The 21,684-nt window shown below is 33.2% G+C and overlaps 2 protein-coding genes across 2 annotated transcripts; one reads left to right on the forward strand and one right to left on the reverse strand.

The window, feature by feature from the left end:
* The first annotated feature begins 14,737 nt into the window (after positions 1-14,737).
* On the forward strand, positions 14,738-15,253 carry LOC140868467 (uncharacterized). The gene has a single exon (XM_073272921.1). It carries the CDS (start codon positions 14,738-14,740, stop codon positions 15,251-15,253), a length of 516 nt encoding a protein of 171 aa, XP_073129022.1.
* Positions 15,254-17,107: 1,854 nt separating this feature from the next.
* Positions 17,108-18,395, reverse strand: LOC140868483 (uncharacterized). Its single transcript, XM_073272922.1, has 3 exons — positions 18,320-18,395; positions 18,151-18,237; positions 17,108-18,052 (listed from the first exon to the last, which is right to left on the reverse strand). The coding sequence occupies exons 1-3, from the start codon at positions 18,368-18,370 to the stop codon at positions 17,108-17,110; spliced, it is 1,083 nt and encodes a 360-aa protein (XP_073129023.1). The 5' UTR covers positions 18,371-18,395.
* Positions 18,396-21,684: the final 3,289 nt, after the last annotated feature.

The following is a 21,684-nucleotide window of genomic DNA, read 5'->3' on the forward strand; positions in this document are numbered from 1 at the left end:
GGGATCAAGTCGTAGGGGTGACAAAGGAAACGGAAAGAAAAAGTGCATCATACCACCCGATGTCGAGTATCCTCAATTCAATGTCGATGGCTTTGATCTTGAATATTCCGATGATGAAATTCAAGAAATTCGACAAGAGACGCAACAAAGACAACAAGTTGAACAACCACCACCACCACGTCATCATGCAAGTCAAGAAAGTATGAACGATCCGGCGGCCTCTCAAAGACAAACTCGAGCGGTGCCTCGCCCGACATCTGATATCTTCACCAAATATTTCGACAAGGTGACGCTTTCCTTCGGTGATTTGCAAGCCAAATGCAAATATTGTTCAAAATGTTACAAATTTAAACAAGGAGGTGATTATGGAACTTTGACGCGGCATATCGAGAAAAATCATCCGGTGAAAATTGGTATTGATCGTGGTCAAACTCAAATTTCGGCATTCTCTTCTCAATCGGGTAATGAATCTCAACTATTTAAATATAACGAAACTAGATTTAGAGAAGAAACGACTAAATTTTGTGTGGTTGAACAACTTTCTTTTAGTTTTAGCGATAAATTATCTTTTAAAAATTGGCTTTCTACAAGTGCAAATCCTTCTATTAGACGTATTCCAAGAAATAGTCTCAAACGCACAATGAAAAAGTTAGTCGTTGATCAAAAGAAAGAATTAATTAAGGAATTTTATAGTTTGAATAATAAAGTTTCTTTGTGTTCCGATATTTGGAGTGATCATTGGCAAAGTTGTTCATATATGAGTATTACATGTCATTGGATTGATAATAATTGAAACATTCAAAAAAGGTTGCTTGCATATAGATGTTTCAACGAATCACACACGACACAAAATATTTTGCAACTTATATTTGTTATTTTAGAAGAATATGGTCTAACTACCAAAGTTTTTTCAATGTCTTTTGATAATGATAGTGCAAATACTTCTAGTATTAGTGAGTTTATTGAAATATGTAAACCATCACTAGGTGGCAAATTTTTTCATATTAGATGCACATGTCATATTTTAAATTTGTGTGTTCAAGATGGGCTAAAAAGTTTAGGCATACATATTCAACCAATTAGGAACGCTATTCATTATTTATGGACGCATCCTCAAGTTATGAAGCAATGGGAAAAATTTTGTAGAGTAAATGGTATGAAGCCTAAGCGGTTTGCATGAGATGTCCCAACTCGTTGGAATTCAACATATAAATTGTTATTATCCTCTTTTGAATATAAAGATTTATTATGTACATTTTTTCATCAATTTGTTCAAGCTCGTGATATTTATTTGTTTTCAAATCAATGGAACATATGCACTAGTATTTGTGAAATTTTAAAAGTTTTTAATGATGCTAGTGACCAATTATCCGATATTTATTACCCTACTTCACATTTAGTTTTAACACATTGTTGCAACATTGCTTATATTTTTCATGAACATGTTAAATCTAATGATAGTGTTTTATCTCAATGTATTCTCGTCATGAAAGCAAAATGGAAAAAATATTTTTTGCTCATTCATGAAATTTTTTTATGTGCTTTTGTTTTAGATCCTAGACTTAAATTAGATGGCTTAAGCGACATGTTAACATTATATTATGAATCTTTGGAGCCTATTGCGGAAACGATTCTTTCTATCTCATTGATTTTGTTTAATATTAAAACTCATTTACTTGATATTTATAATAAATATAACATCAAATATGGTGGACAAATTGTTTCACATGAAACACAATTCACTGCAACTAGTAATGTTACTTCTAAACTTACTAAAGCACAACTTTTATTAAGGGAACGGACGAAACGTCCACGAGGATCCTCAAGTTCCAGTCAGGAACTTGAGAATTATTTTACCACTACTTTTGATTTTAGTGATACAGATGAGGAAAACTTCGACATTTTGAGATGGTGGTCGCAAAAAAAAAAAAATATCCAATTTTGGCTATAATGGCAAAAGAAATTCTAGCTTTTCCGGTTTCAACAGTTGCAGTAGAGCAAGCATTTAGTATTGGAGGAAATACATTGGAAGAGAGACGTTCTAGCTTAAGGCCGGAAAATTTGGAAGCCCAATGTTTGCTCAATGATTGGTCAAAAGCCGCTACTCGAACACAACATATTCAAAGTGAAGAAGAAGACCAAGATGATACCGAAGGAACATCCGAAACTACGACGGGAGGAAATGCGAGTGAAGTAGAATAAAATGTAATAGATTTGTAATATAAGTCATAATATGTTGAAATTCTAATATATTGTTTATTTAATAAATGTAATAGATTTTTATTATGAAGATATAAAATATTTGATTGAGATTATTTAAAGAATATGTCTTATTAAATATTTGTTTAAAAATTAAAAAAAAATTGAAGTTGCTCACTTGCGGAGTTGCAGTCTTGCCCCTTCGAATTAAATTCGAAGGGGACTGCAAAATCAATGCTGGGGCACAACAACTTTTTTTTTTTAAATTTCACGGGTTAGCCCGGACCCTGAACCGGCGGTTAACCGGACCCGGACTGGAACCGTCGGTTCACCAACCCGGACCGGAATCGGCCATAGCCGGTCCGGTTAAGGGTTGGCTAAATGCCAACCCGGACCCGGACCGTGGCCAGGTCTACTTAAGACCTTACTCATTTGATTTTTTTTCCGATAATAATTTGTAGGACAGATCCTCGTAGTGACATGAGGCAATTACTATATTTGGATCGGAGAAGTCCTGACATTAATTTGAATAACCTTGAATATGATTTAAGTTGGTGTTAATGTTAAGATCCGGGGGACAAAATGAAAAAAATTATCTGTGTCACTCTCCGGCCGGGTCATACACCAACGTGATTGTACAAAGATTTTTCTACAATTTGAGTTAATTATTTTCGTGAAACGATGACACATATAAATCTATTGTTATAGAAGTTCATTCTACAGTCGTGCGTGCTTTGTGCATGCTTTATCCCGCGGTATAACAAAATGATATCTAAGATGGTCACTAGCACAAACACCAGGAATTAAGTGCTATGTGCATGACAAAATGCTACGTGGGTACGTAGGAGTCAGCTCTTGAACATCCGGAGCAAGGAGCAAAGTGTTATATCTGGGGAGCTATAATACCTTCTATCCCACATATGAGTTAGAAAATATTTGAAATAATTTATAATGGGTCACTATAAACTTCTATAACAATTTGAACTAATTAACTACTTTTGTAAGATGAAAATGGATACGAAATAGTTGAACATACGAGTTTATTGTGCAATCACGCTTGTGCGAGCCTAAACTCGAGGAATTTTTTTGTATTTCCTCAAAGCTTGTAAAAATTACATTTTTTTCATTTAACTTCCACCATTTTCATTTTTACTCATGTTGTCGCGAATATTCCACTAATTTGCGGCGCTAATTTTTTGTGACAGGTAATTCTTTTTCTCAATTTCGCATCAATACTTGGATGAAAAATGATACAAATTAGTAGATTAAGTTATCGTTTGGTTTGAGTGATGAGATAAGTAATATAATGTAATTAAAAATAAATAAGAAATAATAGTTAATATATTATTTGATTTGATGGATAAATTATAGTTTATTTGATTTGATTGATGTAAAATTAATAATTAATAGATGAATAAATAATATAATGAGAATAACCCGAGATTGAATGAGATAAGTTATACATAGATTAATAATACACCAAACCAAACAATGCCTAAAATTATAAATTATCACGATAAAAAAATATAAATTATCCAACAACATGGTGGAAAATTTTAAAAAAAAAATACCAATTGCATAAACAAGTCATCAAGACAAGTTACTTTGCCAAGGATACCAATGTAAAAACACAATCTAATTTAAAAAATAACTCTAGGAACCTGTGTTAAGTGCATTCTATTGGAAATTATATATTAAAATTAGATTGAAAATTATTGTGATGGTGATGTGATGATATTTTAATTTTTGATTATGTAATGGATGACCTATTTATTTTTGGACATTTCTCAATTGAAGATCTATAAATAGACCTCAACATTTGTGAAAAAACAACACAAGTTTAGAGAAAAGATTTTATAAGTGTTTGGTTTGATATATATTTTGAGTTTTAGAGTTTTTACCATAAATTTTTACTTTTCACAACACGTTATCAGCACGATCGCTCGAAGGTTCTCTATAATTTTCGACGCTCCAAAACACAAAGAGAAGACAAAAATATTTAACAAGTAAGTATATTTATTTTATTGTTTATTTATTTGTTGTGTATATATTTAATATATAATATCATGTTATTATCAGACATGATAAAAAAATAATAATAAGTTTTTTTAAAAAAACTTGTTATAAATCCTGGGAGGATGTTAAGACGACATCCCACACTCCCAGTAAGGGATACAACAAGTATAAAAGCTTCTAAGGTTTTTAAATAATAACGTGATATGATTATACATTATTGCTTAAATAATTTTATTGTCTAATTATATTTGTATAATTTCATGTTATTATATAAGAGGTTGTCTATGACACTGACCTTATAATAACGTGATATGATTGCGTATATTTAATTATGATTATCATTATATGCATCACATGATTATCACAAATTTTTATTCAACACATACTCGATTTTTTTCTTACCCCCAACGGTAACAAACGACTAGTTTTTGCCTTATAAATATGTTCACTCAAACTCATTTTCAATCACACCAAATTCACTCTTTCGCTCAAAATAATTTCTCCTCGATTTTTCGAAGATGAAGATGATGATATTTATCAGGCTATTTTTCATAACGACTATGATCATCATGCTCACGAGTCTTGTACTCACCAGCAATTTTCCACCACATATTTTTTATCTGTTTGTACACGCACTTGTAATCTTCGTTATTCCATTATTTTGTATTGTCGTACTAATAGAAATTAACTAATAAAATGCATTGTTATTTTTCTAGTACCACCATGTCAAATTTGACAAAGATTGAATTTGTTGCGCTCGATATCACTGAAAAGAATTATATGACATGGACTCTCGATGTAGAGATGCATCTTGAGTCATTGGGTCTAAGTGATACCATCAAAAAAAATAATATATCATCCTCACAAGAAAAGACAAAGTCTATGATTTTCTTACGTAGACATCTTGATGAAGGATTGAAATGTGAGTATCTCACAGAAAAAGACCCAATGATTTTGTGAAAAGGGCTGAAAGAAATATTTGAGTATATAAGGGAAGTTATACTCCCGACCGCCCGTGATGAATGGAATACGTTGAGATTCCAAGACTTTAAAAAAGTCAGTGATTACAATTCTGCGATGTATTGAATAGTCTCGCAATTGAAATTTTGTGGGCATGTTGTTACTGAGATGGAAATGATTGAAAAAACATTTTCCACATTCCACGCATCAAATATAACTCTACAACAACAATATAGAGTGCGTGGATTTTTGAGATATTCTGAACTCATCGCATGTCTTCTTGTGGCGAAAAAGAACAACGAATTGTTAGTAAGAAATCATCAATCCCGACCCACTGGTTCAACGGCATTTTCAGAAGCAAATGTCGTAATTAAAAATAAAAACCAAAATCAAAGGCATAGACAATATTTTGGTCGTGGACGAGGTCGAGGAAGTGGGCGTGGACGTGGACGTAAAAATTATCGCGGTCGTGGTCGTGGTCATGGATATGAAAATAATCGAGATAGTTATTTCAATAACTCATCTCAAAAGAACGTCACGAACCACCCACCAAAAAGGCAACATGAAAATACGAGTGAAAATGAAAATAACTCAAAAAGATCTGAGAGTGTTTGTTATAGATATGGAACTCCAGGACATTGGTCACATATTTGTCGAACCACTGAGCACTTATGTAAGCTCTATAAAGAATCGACAAACTGGAAAGGAAAAGAGACCAATTTTATTGAAAATAGTGACCATTTAATTGGTTCAACTAGTTTCAATGCTGCAGATTTTTTGAATGATTTCGAAGACATTGATTAAAAGATTGGTGGGACTAGATTGTAACAAATTTGTATTTTTCATGCATTCTTGTATTATAAAGCATGTTATATTTTGCATTTGTATTGTACTTAATTTTTCTTTATTGCATTTTTGTGAAGTTTGATATGAAAAATGCTATGAGCAAACATGGAAATAATATCATGGAAATTTGCATACCGGATAGTAGTGCAACGCACACTATTCTGCGAGATGAAAAATATTTCATAAAAATAAAACCAACAAAAACAATGGTGAATACCATATCAGGTCCTGTAGACTTGAATGAAGGTTGTGGTAAAGCACAATTTTGGTTACCAAATGGTACAAAATTTCGGATAAATGATGCTTTATATTCACCACAATCGAAAAGAAATTTGTTGAGTTTTAATGACATATATTCTGGATATGATACTGAGACGGTAACTGATGAAAATCAGAAATATATGTTTCTTACCACATATAAATCAGGAAATAAATATGTGGTTGAAAAATTATCAATGCTCCCTACTGGATTGCATTATACACATATAAGATCAATCGAATCAAATAAGGTGGTTAATAATTCTTCAATATTAACCAATTGGCATGATCGATTGGGACATCCTGGTTCAATAATGATGCGAAGAATTATTGAAAATACGCATGGTCATTCATTGAAAGACCAGAAGATCTTTCAGAATAATAAGTTTCAATGTAAATCATGTTCTCTTAGAAAACTTATTATAAAACCATCGCCAGCTAAAATCCAAACAGAATCACTCATATTTCTTGAACGTATTCAGGGTGATATTTGTGGGCCAATTCATCCACCATGTGGACCATTTCGATATTTTATGGTATTGATCGATGCCTCCAGCAGATGGTCACATGTATGCTTATTGTCAACTCGGAATGTGGCATTTGCAAAACTAATGATTCAAATAATAAAATTGCGGAATCAATTTTCCGATTATACAATCAAGAAAATAAGACTTGATAATGCTGGAGAATTTACTTCCCAAACTTTCAATGATTATTGTATGTCAATGGGAATTACTGTTGAACATCTTGTTTCTCATGTTCATACACAGAATGGATTAGTTGATTCATTCATTAAACGTCTACAACTGATTGCTAGACCAATGATTATGAGAACAAAACTCCCTATTTCTATATGGGGACATGTAATTTTATATGCTGCGGCATTAATTCGCATCAGACCAAGTGCATATCATAAATTCTCCCCATTGCAACTTGCATTTGGTAAAGAACCAAATATTTCTCATCTGAGAATTTTTGGATGTATGGTGTATGTGCCTATTGCACCACCTCAACGATAAAAAATGGGTCCTCAAAGAAAAATCGGTATTTATATCGGTTATGATAGTCCATCAATCATTCGATATCTTGAGCCTCAGACAGGCGATGTGTTTACAGCACGCTTTGCTGATTGTCATTTTAATGAAGAAATCTTCCCAATGTTAGGGGGAGAAAAGAAGCACATCGAAAATAAAATCACATGGTATGTACCATCATTGTTACATTTGGATCCAAGGACCAAACAATGTGATAAAGATGTACAACAAATTGTGCACTTGAAAAGAATTGCAAATCAAATTTCAGATGCATTTGCAGACACAAAAGGGGTAACAAAATCATATATACATGCTATAAATGCCCCTGCTCGAATTGAAATTCCAAAGAAACTAATTGAAGACACTCATGATGTCATAAAATGCTTGAAGCATGGAAGGCCAGTCGGTTACAAGGATAAAAATCCTCGAAAAAAAAGGCATAGAGAAACACGATGATCATAAAATAGAAAATGGTGTTCCAGAAGAAACACCTGATGATGAAAATATTCTGTCAGAACCACAAACTGACGAGAATCGTGAAATCTCTATCAATTATATTAATACTGAAAAAATATGGAACCGAAAATATATAGAAGATATCGATGAGATATTTTCTTATAATGTGGCATGTGACATCATAAATGAAAATGAGGATCATGAACCAAAATCTTTTGGAGAATGTAAAACTCGTCATGATTGGGCCAAATGGAAAGATGTCATCCAGGTTGAATTGAATTCGCTAAATAAACGTAATATTTTTGGACCTGTAGTCCTCACACCTATAAGTGTAAAACCTGCTGGATACAGATGAGTTTTTATTCGAAAGCGAAATGAGAAAAATGAAATAGCAAGATGTAAAGCTAGACTTGTTGCACAAGGTTTTTCTCAAAGGCCTGAAATTAATTATGAAGAAACGTATTCTCCTGTTATGAATGCAATTACGTTTCGATATTTGATTAGTTTGGCCGTATCTGAAAATTTGAAAATGTGGGGACCCGGGTTGCTAATCAAATCTTATAGGGCGATTAGTAACTAAAAATAGTTAATCTGCAAAACCGGACAATTGGCGACGCAAAAGCACGTCGCAAAAAGATCAACAAATTTTTTTTTTATTTTTTAAGAACCAAAGTGGCTCGCTCGAGCGATCCTCACCTCTCGCTCGAGCGAGCGCCTCTCGGGTCTAGGACCCCTTGGCTCGCTCGAGCGAGCTTCGGGCTCCGCTCGAGCGAGCTGCGCTCTGTCCGGCTGCTCAAAATCTGACTTTTTGCTGTCAAATAGAAGTTTGGGATGCCTCAGCTCTTCTAACAATACCATACATGAATAAGAGAAGATGATAACATCAAAACACAACCCAACATGTATATCTAATCTTTGACAAGTTACACAATCAAAGACATGCTCTTTACAAACATAATATGAAGGCTAACAAGTACTTGACAACATCATACAAAGTTCTTGTATCATTCTACCATGTTTCAACAACTCAAAGTACAAGTTGTTATGCTAAAACCCGAGTCCTCACATGCTAAGACTCTCTCTCGAGCTATCCCTGTCGCTTCTGACCAGCTCCTGCCCCACCTATTGCCATGCATACATACAAAACAAAGCAATAGCCGAATACCTCCGGTGAGAATAAAATCCCAGTATAAACAATATAATGCGCGAGATAATAAACGTGAATACAATGCATATGAGAAAAGAGGCTATCAAGCTGATATCAATAGGATATAAGTTCTTGGGATCCCGAGGAAATAAAATCGTCAACAAACACCAACTCACCCAATCGAGGTGAAGTTAAATACTTTATTTTCTCTAACTTTGGTGCAACTATAGTGAGTCTTCTGGCTCTGGAAGTAAGTCTACATTCCGTGCCACTCAACTACAATCCACCAAATGTCATACGCACTCTAGGCTTTTCAACCCTCTGTGCTTATCAGGCTGGAGTTCAAGATGAATGCAACATGGTCTGTATGCATTAAATGCTATAAAACACCTTGAACATGTACTTAAATAAGCAAGCAAAACAATCAAATCATTTAATCACATAAAACACATAATCAACCAAGTATGTGATTAACAAGGGAATACTCGAAACAATAGCTATTTCGAGCGTTCTATCCCATCTGGATTAGCTGTCATTTATACCTTTCAATAGCAATTCTGAAAGTATTTCAAATCTGCAATGACATCAATGATAAATCATATCAAAAGACTGCTCAACTTCTCAACTCAATCTCAAGTGCAAATGCTAGCAAACCTTGCTTCAAATCCTTCTCGGTTCGAATCGAAGATCTCGAGTTCGGCAACTTCTATATAAAACTGAGAAATGACATATCGAATAACTAAAAAGATCAGATGCAACTCAAACCTTGCTTCTTTCAATCACTACTATCAAAATCTTGACATTTTTCGAATCGACGGCATAACGGCTAAAAACCGACAATCCAAACAATATCACAATCAATCTAACAATCAATTCCCAACATAATCTCTATCATATCAGCTCAATAACATAAAAATCAGTAGTATTCAGATATGGTAGTGTTCGAATTTTGCTTTCCAAATTCATATAAAATCCGAACGACCGTCTTTTTTCGAACCGTTTGCGAATACACAATCGGTACAACTCATATATGACTATATCTTAAAATCATAAAATTCCATCTTCAACATAAAAATAAAGTCTGAGAAAAATGAATAAAACTTGTACCAAAACGAAGGTCTCGGAGCGGTGATCGCAGATATATATTTCTTTCGAATTTCTGACTACCGGATCGCAAGATATCGAAGCTTTTGCGGAATGAAAAATATGAAAATGGCGTTGGGAACCCTTCATCCGTGTTCTCTGCCTTTCCTTTCTTTTAATCTGATGATTCATGTGTATAAGAGATAAATATAAGCATATTTGCAGTTTAGTCCCTGAACTTTTGGCTATTTGTAATTTAGTTCCTGAAAAAGCGATTTAATTCAATTTCAATCCTTATTCATTTAAGAATATTAGAATTTAATTCTAAACTCTAAATATTCCCAAATTAAATATTCTCGGATTAAACTTAAATAATCCCGGGCCTTACAAAAAATGTGTCTTATGAATGTTGTTACAGCTTACTTATACGGATCACTTGATAGTGATATATACATGAAAATCCCTGAAAGATTTAAGATGTCTGAAACACAAATTTCAAAACCCAGAGAAGTTTATTCTGTAAAATTGCAAAGATCATTATATGGGTTGAAACAATCAGGCCGAATGTGGTATAATCAGCTAAGTGAGCACTTGATGAAAAATGGATATGTAAATGATCTAATATGCCCTTGTGTTTTCATCAAGAAAACAACATCCGGATGTGTAATTATTGCTGTATATGTTGATGATTTAAATATCATTGGAACGAATAAAGAAATTCAAGAAGTTATGATGTACTTGAAAGAAAAATTCGAAATGAAGGATCTTGGAAAAACCAAGTATTGCTTGGGTTTGCAAATTGAACAAAAAGAATGTGAAATTTTTGTTCACCAGGCAAATTATACAGAAAAGAACCTTAAACATTTTAATATGGATAAATCAAATCCATTAAGTACTCCAATGGTTATAAGATCATTAAACATAGAAAAGGATCCATTTCGTCCATGTGAAGATGATGAAACTTATTCTTGGTCCAGAAGTACCATATCTAAGTGACATTGGTGCCCTTATGTATCTTGCAAATTGCACTAGACCTGATATATCTTTTGCTGTAAATTTATTAGCAAGATTCAGTTCATATCCAACAAAGAGGCTCTGGAATGGAATTAAACATATATTTCGTTATCTACGAGGAACGACAGATTTGGGACTTTTGTACTCAAAAGACACCAATCAAAGTATCATTGGTTATGCTGATGCTGGATATTTATCTGATCCACATAAGACACGTTCCCAAACCGGATATGTATTTACTTGTGGAGGCACAACAATTTTTTGGCGTTCACAGAAACAAACACTAGTAACAACTTCATCAAATCACGCCGAGATTATTGCGCTACATGAAGCAAGTCGTGAATGTGTTTGGCTAAAATCAATGACACAACATATCCAAACTTCTTGTGGATTATCAGTAAACAAGAATCTTGTGACGCTGTATGAAGATAATGCTGCATGTATTGCTCAAATGAAAGAAGGATACATCAAAAGTGACAAAACCAAACATACCCCCCCAAAGTTCTTTGCCTACACTCAAGAGTTTGAGAAGAATAAAGATATTGATATTTGTTACATTCAATCAAGTGAGAACTCATCAGATCTCTTCACAAAGGCGCTTCTTACGGCAATATTCAGAAAACATATATATAATATTGGGATGCGAAATCTACAGCGTATGTGAAGAATCGATCGTATTAACATAAGGGGGAGTTTACGTGGCTGCACTCTTTTTTTCTTGCTATGATTTTTATCCCATTGGGTTTTTCCTAGTAACGTTTTTAACGAGACAGTATACAAACACGTAATATCACGATCATCATCACAAGGGGGAGTATTGGAAATTCTATATTAAAATTAGATTGAAAATTATTGTGATGGTGATGTGATGATATTTTAATTTTTGATTATGTAATGGATGACATATTTATTTTTGGACATTTCTCAATTGAGGATCTATAAATAGACCTCAACATTTATGAAGAAACAACACAAGTTTAGAGAGAAGATTTTATAAGTGTTTGGTTTGATATATATTTTGAGTTTTAGAGTTTTTAATTTTTACCATAAATTTTTTCTTTTCACAACACATTCAATAATTTTCGATTTACATTTTTATAGTCGCTACAACTAATTTGGCCAAAATACCACTCAACTCCAGAAAATTGTCTGTTGCTATATATTTTTCTTCTTCTTGTGAAACGGTCTCACGGATAAAGATCCGTGAGACAGATTAATTTTACATATATTTATAATAAAAAGTAATACTTTTAGCATAAAAAATAATATTTTTTCATGAGTAACCCAATATTTGTGTGAATTAAAACACGTAGTTGTTACAAATCTCTCTCCCAGCTAAAAAAAAATCTTTTGTTTTGGTTTTTATTTGAAATAATATTGACTTGGTCAACTTGTTATATATTTTACGTCTGTATTTTGAATTAATATGGAATATTTCCCACATAGGCATCTTTTTTAACTTTAAATATTAATTTTTTTTGGTAAAGAATACTTATTAACTTTTGAAAATGCTTTTAAAAATGGAATGTAGCCGTTTGAAATGTTTTTAAAATTAATTATGAGTTTTTCTTTACAAAATTCATATTTTTTAAAAACATTTTCAAATACTACATCGGATTATTAAAGCTAATTAAAGAATCAACTATACATTTCATATAACTCGGAGTCTATCAACCACAAAAAAATAAAAATAAAAAATAATAATAATATTATTATTACTAGTGAGAGTTTAAAAAGACACTCGATCACAACTCACAATATGGCAAGACTTGGAATTGAAAAAGTTGAAAAGCATAATTAGGCTTACCAAATCAATCCTTAATTAATATTTTTTTTTAGTTTTTTCTCATTCCAATCATACATAGGAAATCTAATTTTTTAATAATTAACTGGAAATTAAATACGGTGGATTCCATCTATAATATATTCATATTGTTTAATTTATATACAGAAGAAAAATCACAATTATATTATTCACTTCAAAATTGATTACAAGTAGAATTAATCAATAGCAGAGACCAATTAAGCATATCATGAAATTAAACGCGCGCACTACAATATCACTTCAAATTTTATCTCAACTTAATGTAACCTATTGAAAGGAAGAAATCTAATTAATATATTTTATTTACCAATAGTTTATTAAGAAATTGATAACTTTCACTTTGCATTCTCAAAAAAATCTCAAGATTTAAATGATCTCTCAACTTAATTTTTTTTTTCCACACCTCTATATTTTTCAACTAGATCGAGTACTAATAACTACAACACGCACTCCAAAAAAATAAAGTTAAATATCAAGCAAATACAAAAGGATGACACATACTTCCTACCTAAAATTAGGTACGATAAGTTGTCATATTGGCAAAAAAAACTAAAACCCCGTTGAGATTCTCTTTCTCACCAGCCCAAATCATAATTTTCTCCAATTCTTGGATGATATTTATCTTTGTAAGTTAAAAAACCACTCGAGATATGAAGTTTGGTGAACACCTAAATATATAGAATAATATATACTAGAATTGTTAATATACGACATCCTTCAATAATTGCTTTGGTGGTGCCATTTTGTGGTTTGATATATGCACACCATTACCTCGCTCCATGCCTCACCATGTGCTTAGCAGATAAATAAATCAGCAAAAGTCAAGCAATGCATTCAAAGCCAAAAAAATAAATTAAAATGTAGCCATGCTTCATTTTTTTTTATATATAACATTTGATCGAGCTTCAAATTAAGTCGACGCGATCGATCTTTGTAATTAAGGTATCAAATTTCAAACTATCTATCATCGAACCATCGATGAAGAGGACTCGGCGATCGGTTCGTTTTAATCGCGACTGAAAATCTTATAATATCTCCAATTCTATAAATAAATTTCAGCTTGTAAATACAAGTACTATAATTGCTGGAGATGGATTAATCTTTCACCAACTCAATCAATGAACGAGGACAGCTAGCTAATGCGAATTAGGCGAGCTCGTTAATTAATTAATTATCTGCCAATCACTAATTCAATCTATTGCAATGGTATCAATCACCACTTAATAAACAGTACTGTTTTTTATTGGATCTTAAATTAATAACAATTCTCTGGTTAATTAATTATAAAGGAATTTTGATTAATTAATTGTCCCATTGAACGTTGTTACACTAGCCGAAGACAATACTTAATGAACATATACTTGAATAATTAATACATATATACATTACTTTGCGCCCCCATGCTGATTAATAATATATACTTTGTTATCATTACCTGGCTTGGGAGAGTTAATTAATTATCTAAAGAAATAAATAATATTAATTAATCAAAATTTAAACATTCCAGTGTAAGTTAAATTAAATAAATTAAAAAAAAACCCTTAAAAACTAGTATATTTTTTGGAGCCAAACTTTATTTATCTCATACTATTTATAAAGGCTCAGTCCCTCTTACTAACCAATTGGTATGTAGAAACACACCACTGTGAAAATGTCAAAAACACAACCGCTTTCCTCCATCTTATCATCAAAACCGCTCACATTCTTCCATTACTGACCGAAAATTTCACAATATTCTTATTCTTTTAACAAATGATTTGATAATTACAATATCAGCGTTACACACTCATCGCGTGTGCTATTTTGCCAGTATATATAAAGCAAGCAGCACACTGTCTATATATATATATATATATATCTAAACATCATCTTGCAACTTATATACGTACACACAAAACCATGGGTAATGTAGCACTTTGTGCTCCATCAATGGCTTCCGTTAATGGTGTAGTTAAGGTGTTAACCCTCGATGGGAAGCTGATGATTTACTCTAGGAAACCATTGGTAGCAGCAGAAATCATGCTGCAACATCCGGGCCAGTTCCTGTGCGAGTCACGCGAATTCAAAGTCGGGCAAAGGATCCAAGGAATGTGCGCAGAGGAAGAACTCGAAGGAGGGGAGCTGTACTTCCTTCTCCCCATGGAGATTTTGTACTCGGTTTTGACCGTCGAGGAGGTGAAATTCTTCGGTTACAAGGCATCCAAGAACTTCAAACAAGCGGCAATATTAAACCTCAACTATTTCTCCAAGATTTTCCCGGAATTCTGCCTGTTTCCCAGTAGTTTGGAGGCCAAGAGAGTCGAAGATTACGCGGCGACGCGGGCTTGTTCGAAGGCGGCGGCGGAGGGATTCTCCAGGCAACGATCATGGCAGCCTGCTTTGGACACCATCCTCGAAACTTCACCTTACGTCTAGGAGGAGAGGCCTGTTGTTTTTTAAGGTCCTAAACCCATAGCCTAATTATCTTTTAATTTTAATTTTTTTTTAGATTAATTATCTTTTAGTTTCGATACTTTATTTATTTAATTTAATTTAATAAGTTATGTATGTTTTATATACATAAAAGAATTAGTGACGTGAATAATAAGTTGTATTTACTAAAGTACTAGTAATATGTTGGATATATAAATATATGTGATAATTGCATAATTATAAGTCTATGAATTATTAGATGGAACGTATTATAATGAAAGACAAGATTGTGGGTTTATTAATTCCATCATGTCACCCCAAGCCATTATAAAATAGGGAAAGTATAATTTTAATCTTATATTTTTATCCTCTCATAATTTTAATTTGGTCTTCTATATATGTCATAAAATTTCAGTACTTTTAGTCCAACATTTTTACTTTTATCAAACGTTTGTATAGTTTTTTCCCAAGTTGTGAAGATGTGGCATTAATGCACAGTAACATATCAATACGCAAGTCGAAAAAAAGATTAAAATTTTCGACAATTGAAAAATACATGACAATTTATGTTTTGCATCATCCCTATATCTATATGTACTTTACAATTTATTTAAAATCGCACTTCAAATAATTAATTCGATTTGAGAAAGTGTTTGAACTTTGAACCACAGATTTCAAAAAAAAAAAACACAAAATGAAAGTACGGTTAAAATTACTTAATTTGATATAGAGTAATTTTGAAATATTTCATTTGAATTTTGTCTATTTAATCAACTCAAGGGATTTGATCAATCCGAACATGCAAAGTGTATATTGGTAGAGCATAATCAAGCAATATAGATCCAAAACAAGCCATACGTTGAAAAGGATATATATGAGAATATCTTATGATTTTTAACTCTAATATATATCAAACTAGTTGTCATAAACCTCAAATTAAAATACACTATTTCGGAAATCCAAGGACTCGATCGTATAAATATGTAAAATACAGTATTTCCAATCTTAGCAAGAAAGAGAGCGAAACGGATACTTAATTTAAAGTGAGTAAACAAAATTCCATACTCTATCTAATAAATACATATAGAAATATAGAATTATGCGGAAAACCGTATTCTATGAAAGCCGTATCTTCACGCCACATAATTTTGCCCAAAAAGAAGAATCAAATAGCCAAACGAGTTAAATTGTTATAGGTGTTCTTATCAGATGGGGCCATTCTTTTAACATCGGTCGGCCCAGTACACTAGAGTAGGGCTTGAGAGTGTTGGGCCAAGGAAGTCGAGATTGGGCTAAAGTAGGAAGGCTGAGTTTGGGCTATCTGTTTTGGCAGAAAGAAGCCTCGGTCTCCTTAAATGCAACCAACTGATCTCAACTGAAAACACAATGGTGTGTGTACAAGCTCAACAAGATTCCAGAGTCGCCTACTGATGGGGAGATACAAGAGGAAAGCAGGGACGCGATTGAATAGAAACGAAATAAAGGAAGTGATTGTGATAAGTTTCTGGAATATATTCTTGCGTGTGTTCTTAAGTTTGCATTTGATAGAGTTGAGAAGTGGCAAACTAATTAGTAAAGAACCCAACACAAATTATCAACCTCCCGGCCCGTACGCATGAATCATGCATGTATATGGCACAAAAAGTTTTTACGGAAAGATGAAACTTAACCTTAACTTATTCGAATAAATGATAAAATATACTACAAGGGCTGATCCTAACATATATAGGAGCTGGATGAAATGTCGTGTTCATATAGCTGATCATATGAGTGGAGATATTCTTGAAAATGATCTGCGCGCGCGATAACCCGCGGCACTTGTTGTTAATTTCTTAGCCTGATCTTGTGATCATGTTGTCACTCGTGCATTTGAGTGGACGAACAAGACGACATGTCAAATGATTTTCTCCTAACCAAGAGACAAGTCACCTTGGAAGAATTAGCATGCGTATTGTCAAGGCTACACAGCACAAAATCTGGCCTATGGAGGGCAAGATTAAGATGTTCTTCGCCTACTGGCAATTTGGTAGCATCCAGCAAGACGTGCCACGAGTTGCGATGCGCTTCTGATATCCAATGCATCGAATATCGGGTGCCATTCACTTCAGCTGGGTAAGAAAAGAGTCCCTTTGGTGCTGTTTTGCATTTCCTTCGGAAGTAATGGCTCAGCTGTGATCCCTTTATCCTCAAATTCAACCAAGTTTCTGGTGCCAAGATTACTCTTGATTCCTTGTAGCTTGCGAATTCCCTTACGCTATCGGCTTCTTCTCCAAGAATGGTGAGATAGAAGTTCCCCTTGAAGAAAGGGTAACTTTCTCCTACCAACATCATTGCATCCTTGTAGTTTTGTGTAAAGAGGACTAGATATTCCTCGTCGGGCAATCCGCAATGTTTAAGAACTCTGTTTCGTGCTTGAATTTCAGGGATGGAAATGAAGCTCCCGAGGAACGATGATTTCTTGGTGAGGATGCTAAGCAACGTCGATGGCTCCAGCTGCGTGTTTTCAAGATCGGTGAGGCTGGAAGGTGTGAATGAGTCTCTGGAAACAACCCCTCTTGGCGATTTTCGCTTGTCATCGGGTTGGAGTTGCGTGAGGTTTTCTTTGACACAGAGATCATAAAGGTCTGTTTTTTCTCCACCTTCTACGAGGGCATTCGAGTACTCGGGGTATTTCGCGATGACATATTGTTCCACATACTGCATTTCTGCTGGAGTTATCGGTCCCGACCATCTGAGGTCCAGACCATGGAGTGTTGAAATGGCTTCTGCAACTATATGTGGAGGTATAACTCCATGTTTCTTCTGTTTCATTTCAAAGTAAAATCAAAGAGATGAATGATTAATTCTGATCAAAGGGTCATGAAATCATGATGAATCTTTCTACAGGGGTCTTTAATTACCTTAAGAACCATACTGCTTGGTCTCGCATTTTCAGCTGGCGATTTTGAAGCGAATAATGATTTTCTCATGTCTTCTTCCTTAGTTCCCTGATTCTCATGAAGCCAAAGAGCTACAAATCAAGATTTATTCTCACTAGCTAATTAGGATCATAACAGAGATAATTCTCACCTTCATTTTCTGTGTGACATGACTAGTGCCGTTTTCTGCATTCTTCGCCATAATTGTTTGCAATGTTTCCCTACCCATAAACCGACTTCGGATCCGACGACTGGAACAGATTCGGAAAAAACACAGCAAAAAATATATGAATCACAATATAGTCGTCTCAAATCAGCAGCATGAAACTTAACTAGCACACAGTTGAATTGTTGCCCCGTGCATATTATAAATTTTCATGAACAAAATTCATCATATGCTAGTAGATGATCACGTTGCAAACAATCAATTTCTCCTTAATTACTTAAGGTAGAGCAACGACAATAACAATGTTTTCTTCAACAGTAACAGCTAGAGAACTATTTCCAGTTTCATCGGACAACCATGGATTATTATTTGTTTGGCATGTACAGTGACATCACCTGGTTTTTATTTTCTTCTTATTTATGGGTTTTAAAATGCCTAAATGTGAACTATGATTATTTTTGGATCAATCTGTTGGTGTATAAAAAGGAATATCAAGTATTATTAATTCTGGAAAGGGATATATATATGTTTAGTACAATATCAAACGTTAGCATTTGAATTTAAAAATCTTGTTTAGAAAGTGACTGATGGAAGGCAACTTGACATCACCGGGGTGCTAAATTTAATGAAACCATTATTTTAATATGAAAAATGTTACATGAACATTAATTTTGAAATTATTTACAAAATTTTCCAAAATACAATTTAAAAGAGTTTTTTGACATTGGAAATTGTCAATCTAACCACCAACGTCCTCGATGTATTAAAATTGATTTGTGTATGTGTCAACTTGGGAAAGAAGAGTAAGATATATATAGTTCCGGCATTGAAATTTTCATTTTATTAAATATAAATATACTTTTTCTTCTTTACTTGTAAGAAAGTATCACTTTGCAACATTTTGAAATAGGACCAAGCCAAACGAACCAATCAATATATGGTTGATTCGACCCTACCCTATGGGTACTAACCCATGGAGTAGGTGGAATGATTTTATTGGTGCATATTATGTGGATCTATAATATGGATCCCATATTATATGCATTAATAAAATCATGATACCTGCCCCATGGGTTAGGGTCGAATTTTCCCCTATATATATAATTCTTTAATTTGTTGACTCTCATTTTTCATCTTTTTTTGGCGATTTGACTTCGTATGTCAGATGTTTTCGGGTAGTGGAAATATAATATTTAGTGAACTATATATAAAAGTAATTTACAATCATAATTTATTTCGATACAACTGAGGAAAATAAATAAAATGCTGACTGGGAAACTCTAATTTCTCTAAAGCTATGCATATGATTTAGCATATGCTCCTTTTTGGACAGCATATTTGTTGATTTATACATCAAAGCAATATTTTATTTTATTTTATTTATTTTTTTTTTTACTTGAGCTTGGTTCATTGTGACACTGCCAGAGATCAAGTAATTCCTTATTTATTTGTCATTGTTTATTGGAGTTCTCTACTTAACTACATTTCTTTGAAGCTTCCCCCAGATTGACCCAGCTTTATCACGGTTATTTTATTATTATTTTTTTTTTTTTTGAAAACCGGTTATTTTTCTACTTTAAAACGATAAATAATTTTTTTTAAAAAAAAATTCAAAAGGAATAATCAAATAGTATTATTATTATTATCGGAAAATATATAGGATACGATAAAAATGAGCTGTACACAAAATGCATATTATATTCCATCAAATTCAGATTCATACTTGATTGGTAATTCAATAATGAATTGGAGAATTTAATATTCTATTTATCTGACGTCATGTTTGATTTTTAATTAGGTTGGACAGTTAAATTATAAGTTTATAATTAAATATCAATAAAAAATTATAACATGTAAGTCAAGCGTAGGTTGATATATCTTGACATACAAATAATGCGACAACTCTCTAATAAAGGAACTAAGTTAATCATTAATTTATATCTCAATAAATTTATTATTTATCACTTATAACTTTAATCTTTCGTAATTGTTTTTTTTTCAATTAAAAATAATTTAAAAGATCCATTTAACGTAAAGTACATAAATTATTAGTCTAAATTATAGTTGCGGGTGATTGATATTTGATATTATCGATTAAAGTACTTGTCAGTTTCTTTAAATCAAATATATAATTTTTTTTAAAAAGTAGATATTTCAATAAATTATATTTAATTTTTTTGTTGCTCGATCGGAAAAGGTAACTTGAAACAGGAAAAACTATAATGCAACAAATTTACAAAAGAACGATCCAATAATTTCAACAAAACTTGGCTTTGTAAGAGGTAAAGAAGAATGAATAATAATAAGTTGTGAAAATAAAGTGTATATTATCTTTCCATTACCGAGGATATATATACAACAAGAAGAATAATTAATAAGAGAAAGTGAGTGATTCTCTACCACTAATCGAGCTTGTGATTCCTCTAATTATGTAGAATATTTACAGCTAACAGATTACATAATATACAATTTATCCTTAACTAATGCTTTCCTTAATATGCCCCCTCAAGATGGTGGCTCTTGGGAGGACACCAATCTTGACTCGAAGTTTCTCGAGACGTTGTTGAGATAGTGGCTTAGTAAGTCCATCGGCCAGTTGATCTTCTGAAGAAACATGGGAAACTCGAAGCATACCACTTTGTACTTTTTCGCGAACAAAATGAAAATCAATAGCAATATGTTTCATCCGAGAATGAAAGACGGGATTGGCACATAAATATGTGGCGCCAATATTATCACAATAAACGGTTGGGGTTGGAGAGAGGTGAACTCCTAGTTCATGTAACAATGATTGTAGCCAAGTGATTTCAGCAGTGACAGAGGCTACAGCTCGATATTCTGCTTCAGTGGAAGAACGTGCCACAGTGCGTTGTTTCTTTGAGCTCCATGAAATAGCATTATGTCCGAGAAAAATGACATGTGCACTTGTCGAGGTGCGGTCGTCAGTGTTACCGGCCCAATCAGCATCCGAAAAACCATGGAGTAATAAGGGAGAATTCTTGCGAAGAAACAAACCATGATGTATAGTTCCTTGAAGATAACGGAGTAATCTTTTGACCGCTGTCCAATGTTCGGTAGTTGGGTGATGCATGAATTGTGATAATTTATTGACAGAAAACGCAATATCGGGGCGTGTAAGTGATAGGTACTGCAAGCCACCAACAATAGAACGATATTCTGTGGCATCAGTGAGTGAGGTGCCATCAAGTAAACTTGGCACATGATTAGGAGACATGGGTGTCTGAACATGTTTTGCATTGAGCATGTTGGCCTTTTGTAAGAGATCATGGATATACTTGTGCTGAGATAAGAAAATACCATGAGTGGATGGGATGACTTCGACACCGAGA

The sequence above is a fragment of the Henckelia pumila genome, chromosome 1 (assembly GCF_033568475.1).
Source record: "Henckelia pumila isolate YLH828 chromosome 1, ASM3356847v2, whole genome shotgun sequence".
Classification (NCBI taxonomy): domain Eukaryota; kingdom Viridiplantae; phylum Streptophyta; class Magnoliopsida; order Lamiales; family Gesneriaceae; genus Henckelia; species Henckelia pumila.

Bases quoted from the DNA above. Each gene is read 5' to 3' on its own strand.
- LOC140868467 (XM_073272921.1), top strand. From the start codon at position 14,738: ATGGGTAATGTAGCACTTTGTGCTCCATCAATGGCTTCCGTTAATGGT.
- LOC140868483 (XM_073272922.1), bottom strand. From the start codon at position 18,370: ATGGCGAAGAATGCAGAAAACGGCACTAGTCATGTCACACAGAAAATG. The intron at 18,238-18,319 runs GTGAGAATTATC...CATGAGAATCAG, and splicing joins ATGTCACACAGAAAATGAAG to GGAACTAAGGAAGAAGACAT. The intron at 18,053-18,150 runs GTAATTAAAGAC...GAAATGAAACAG, and splicing joins CAAGCAGTATGGTTCTTAAG to AAGAAACATGGAGTTATACC.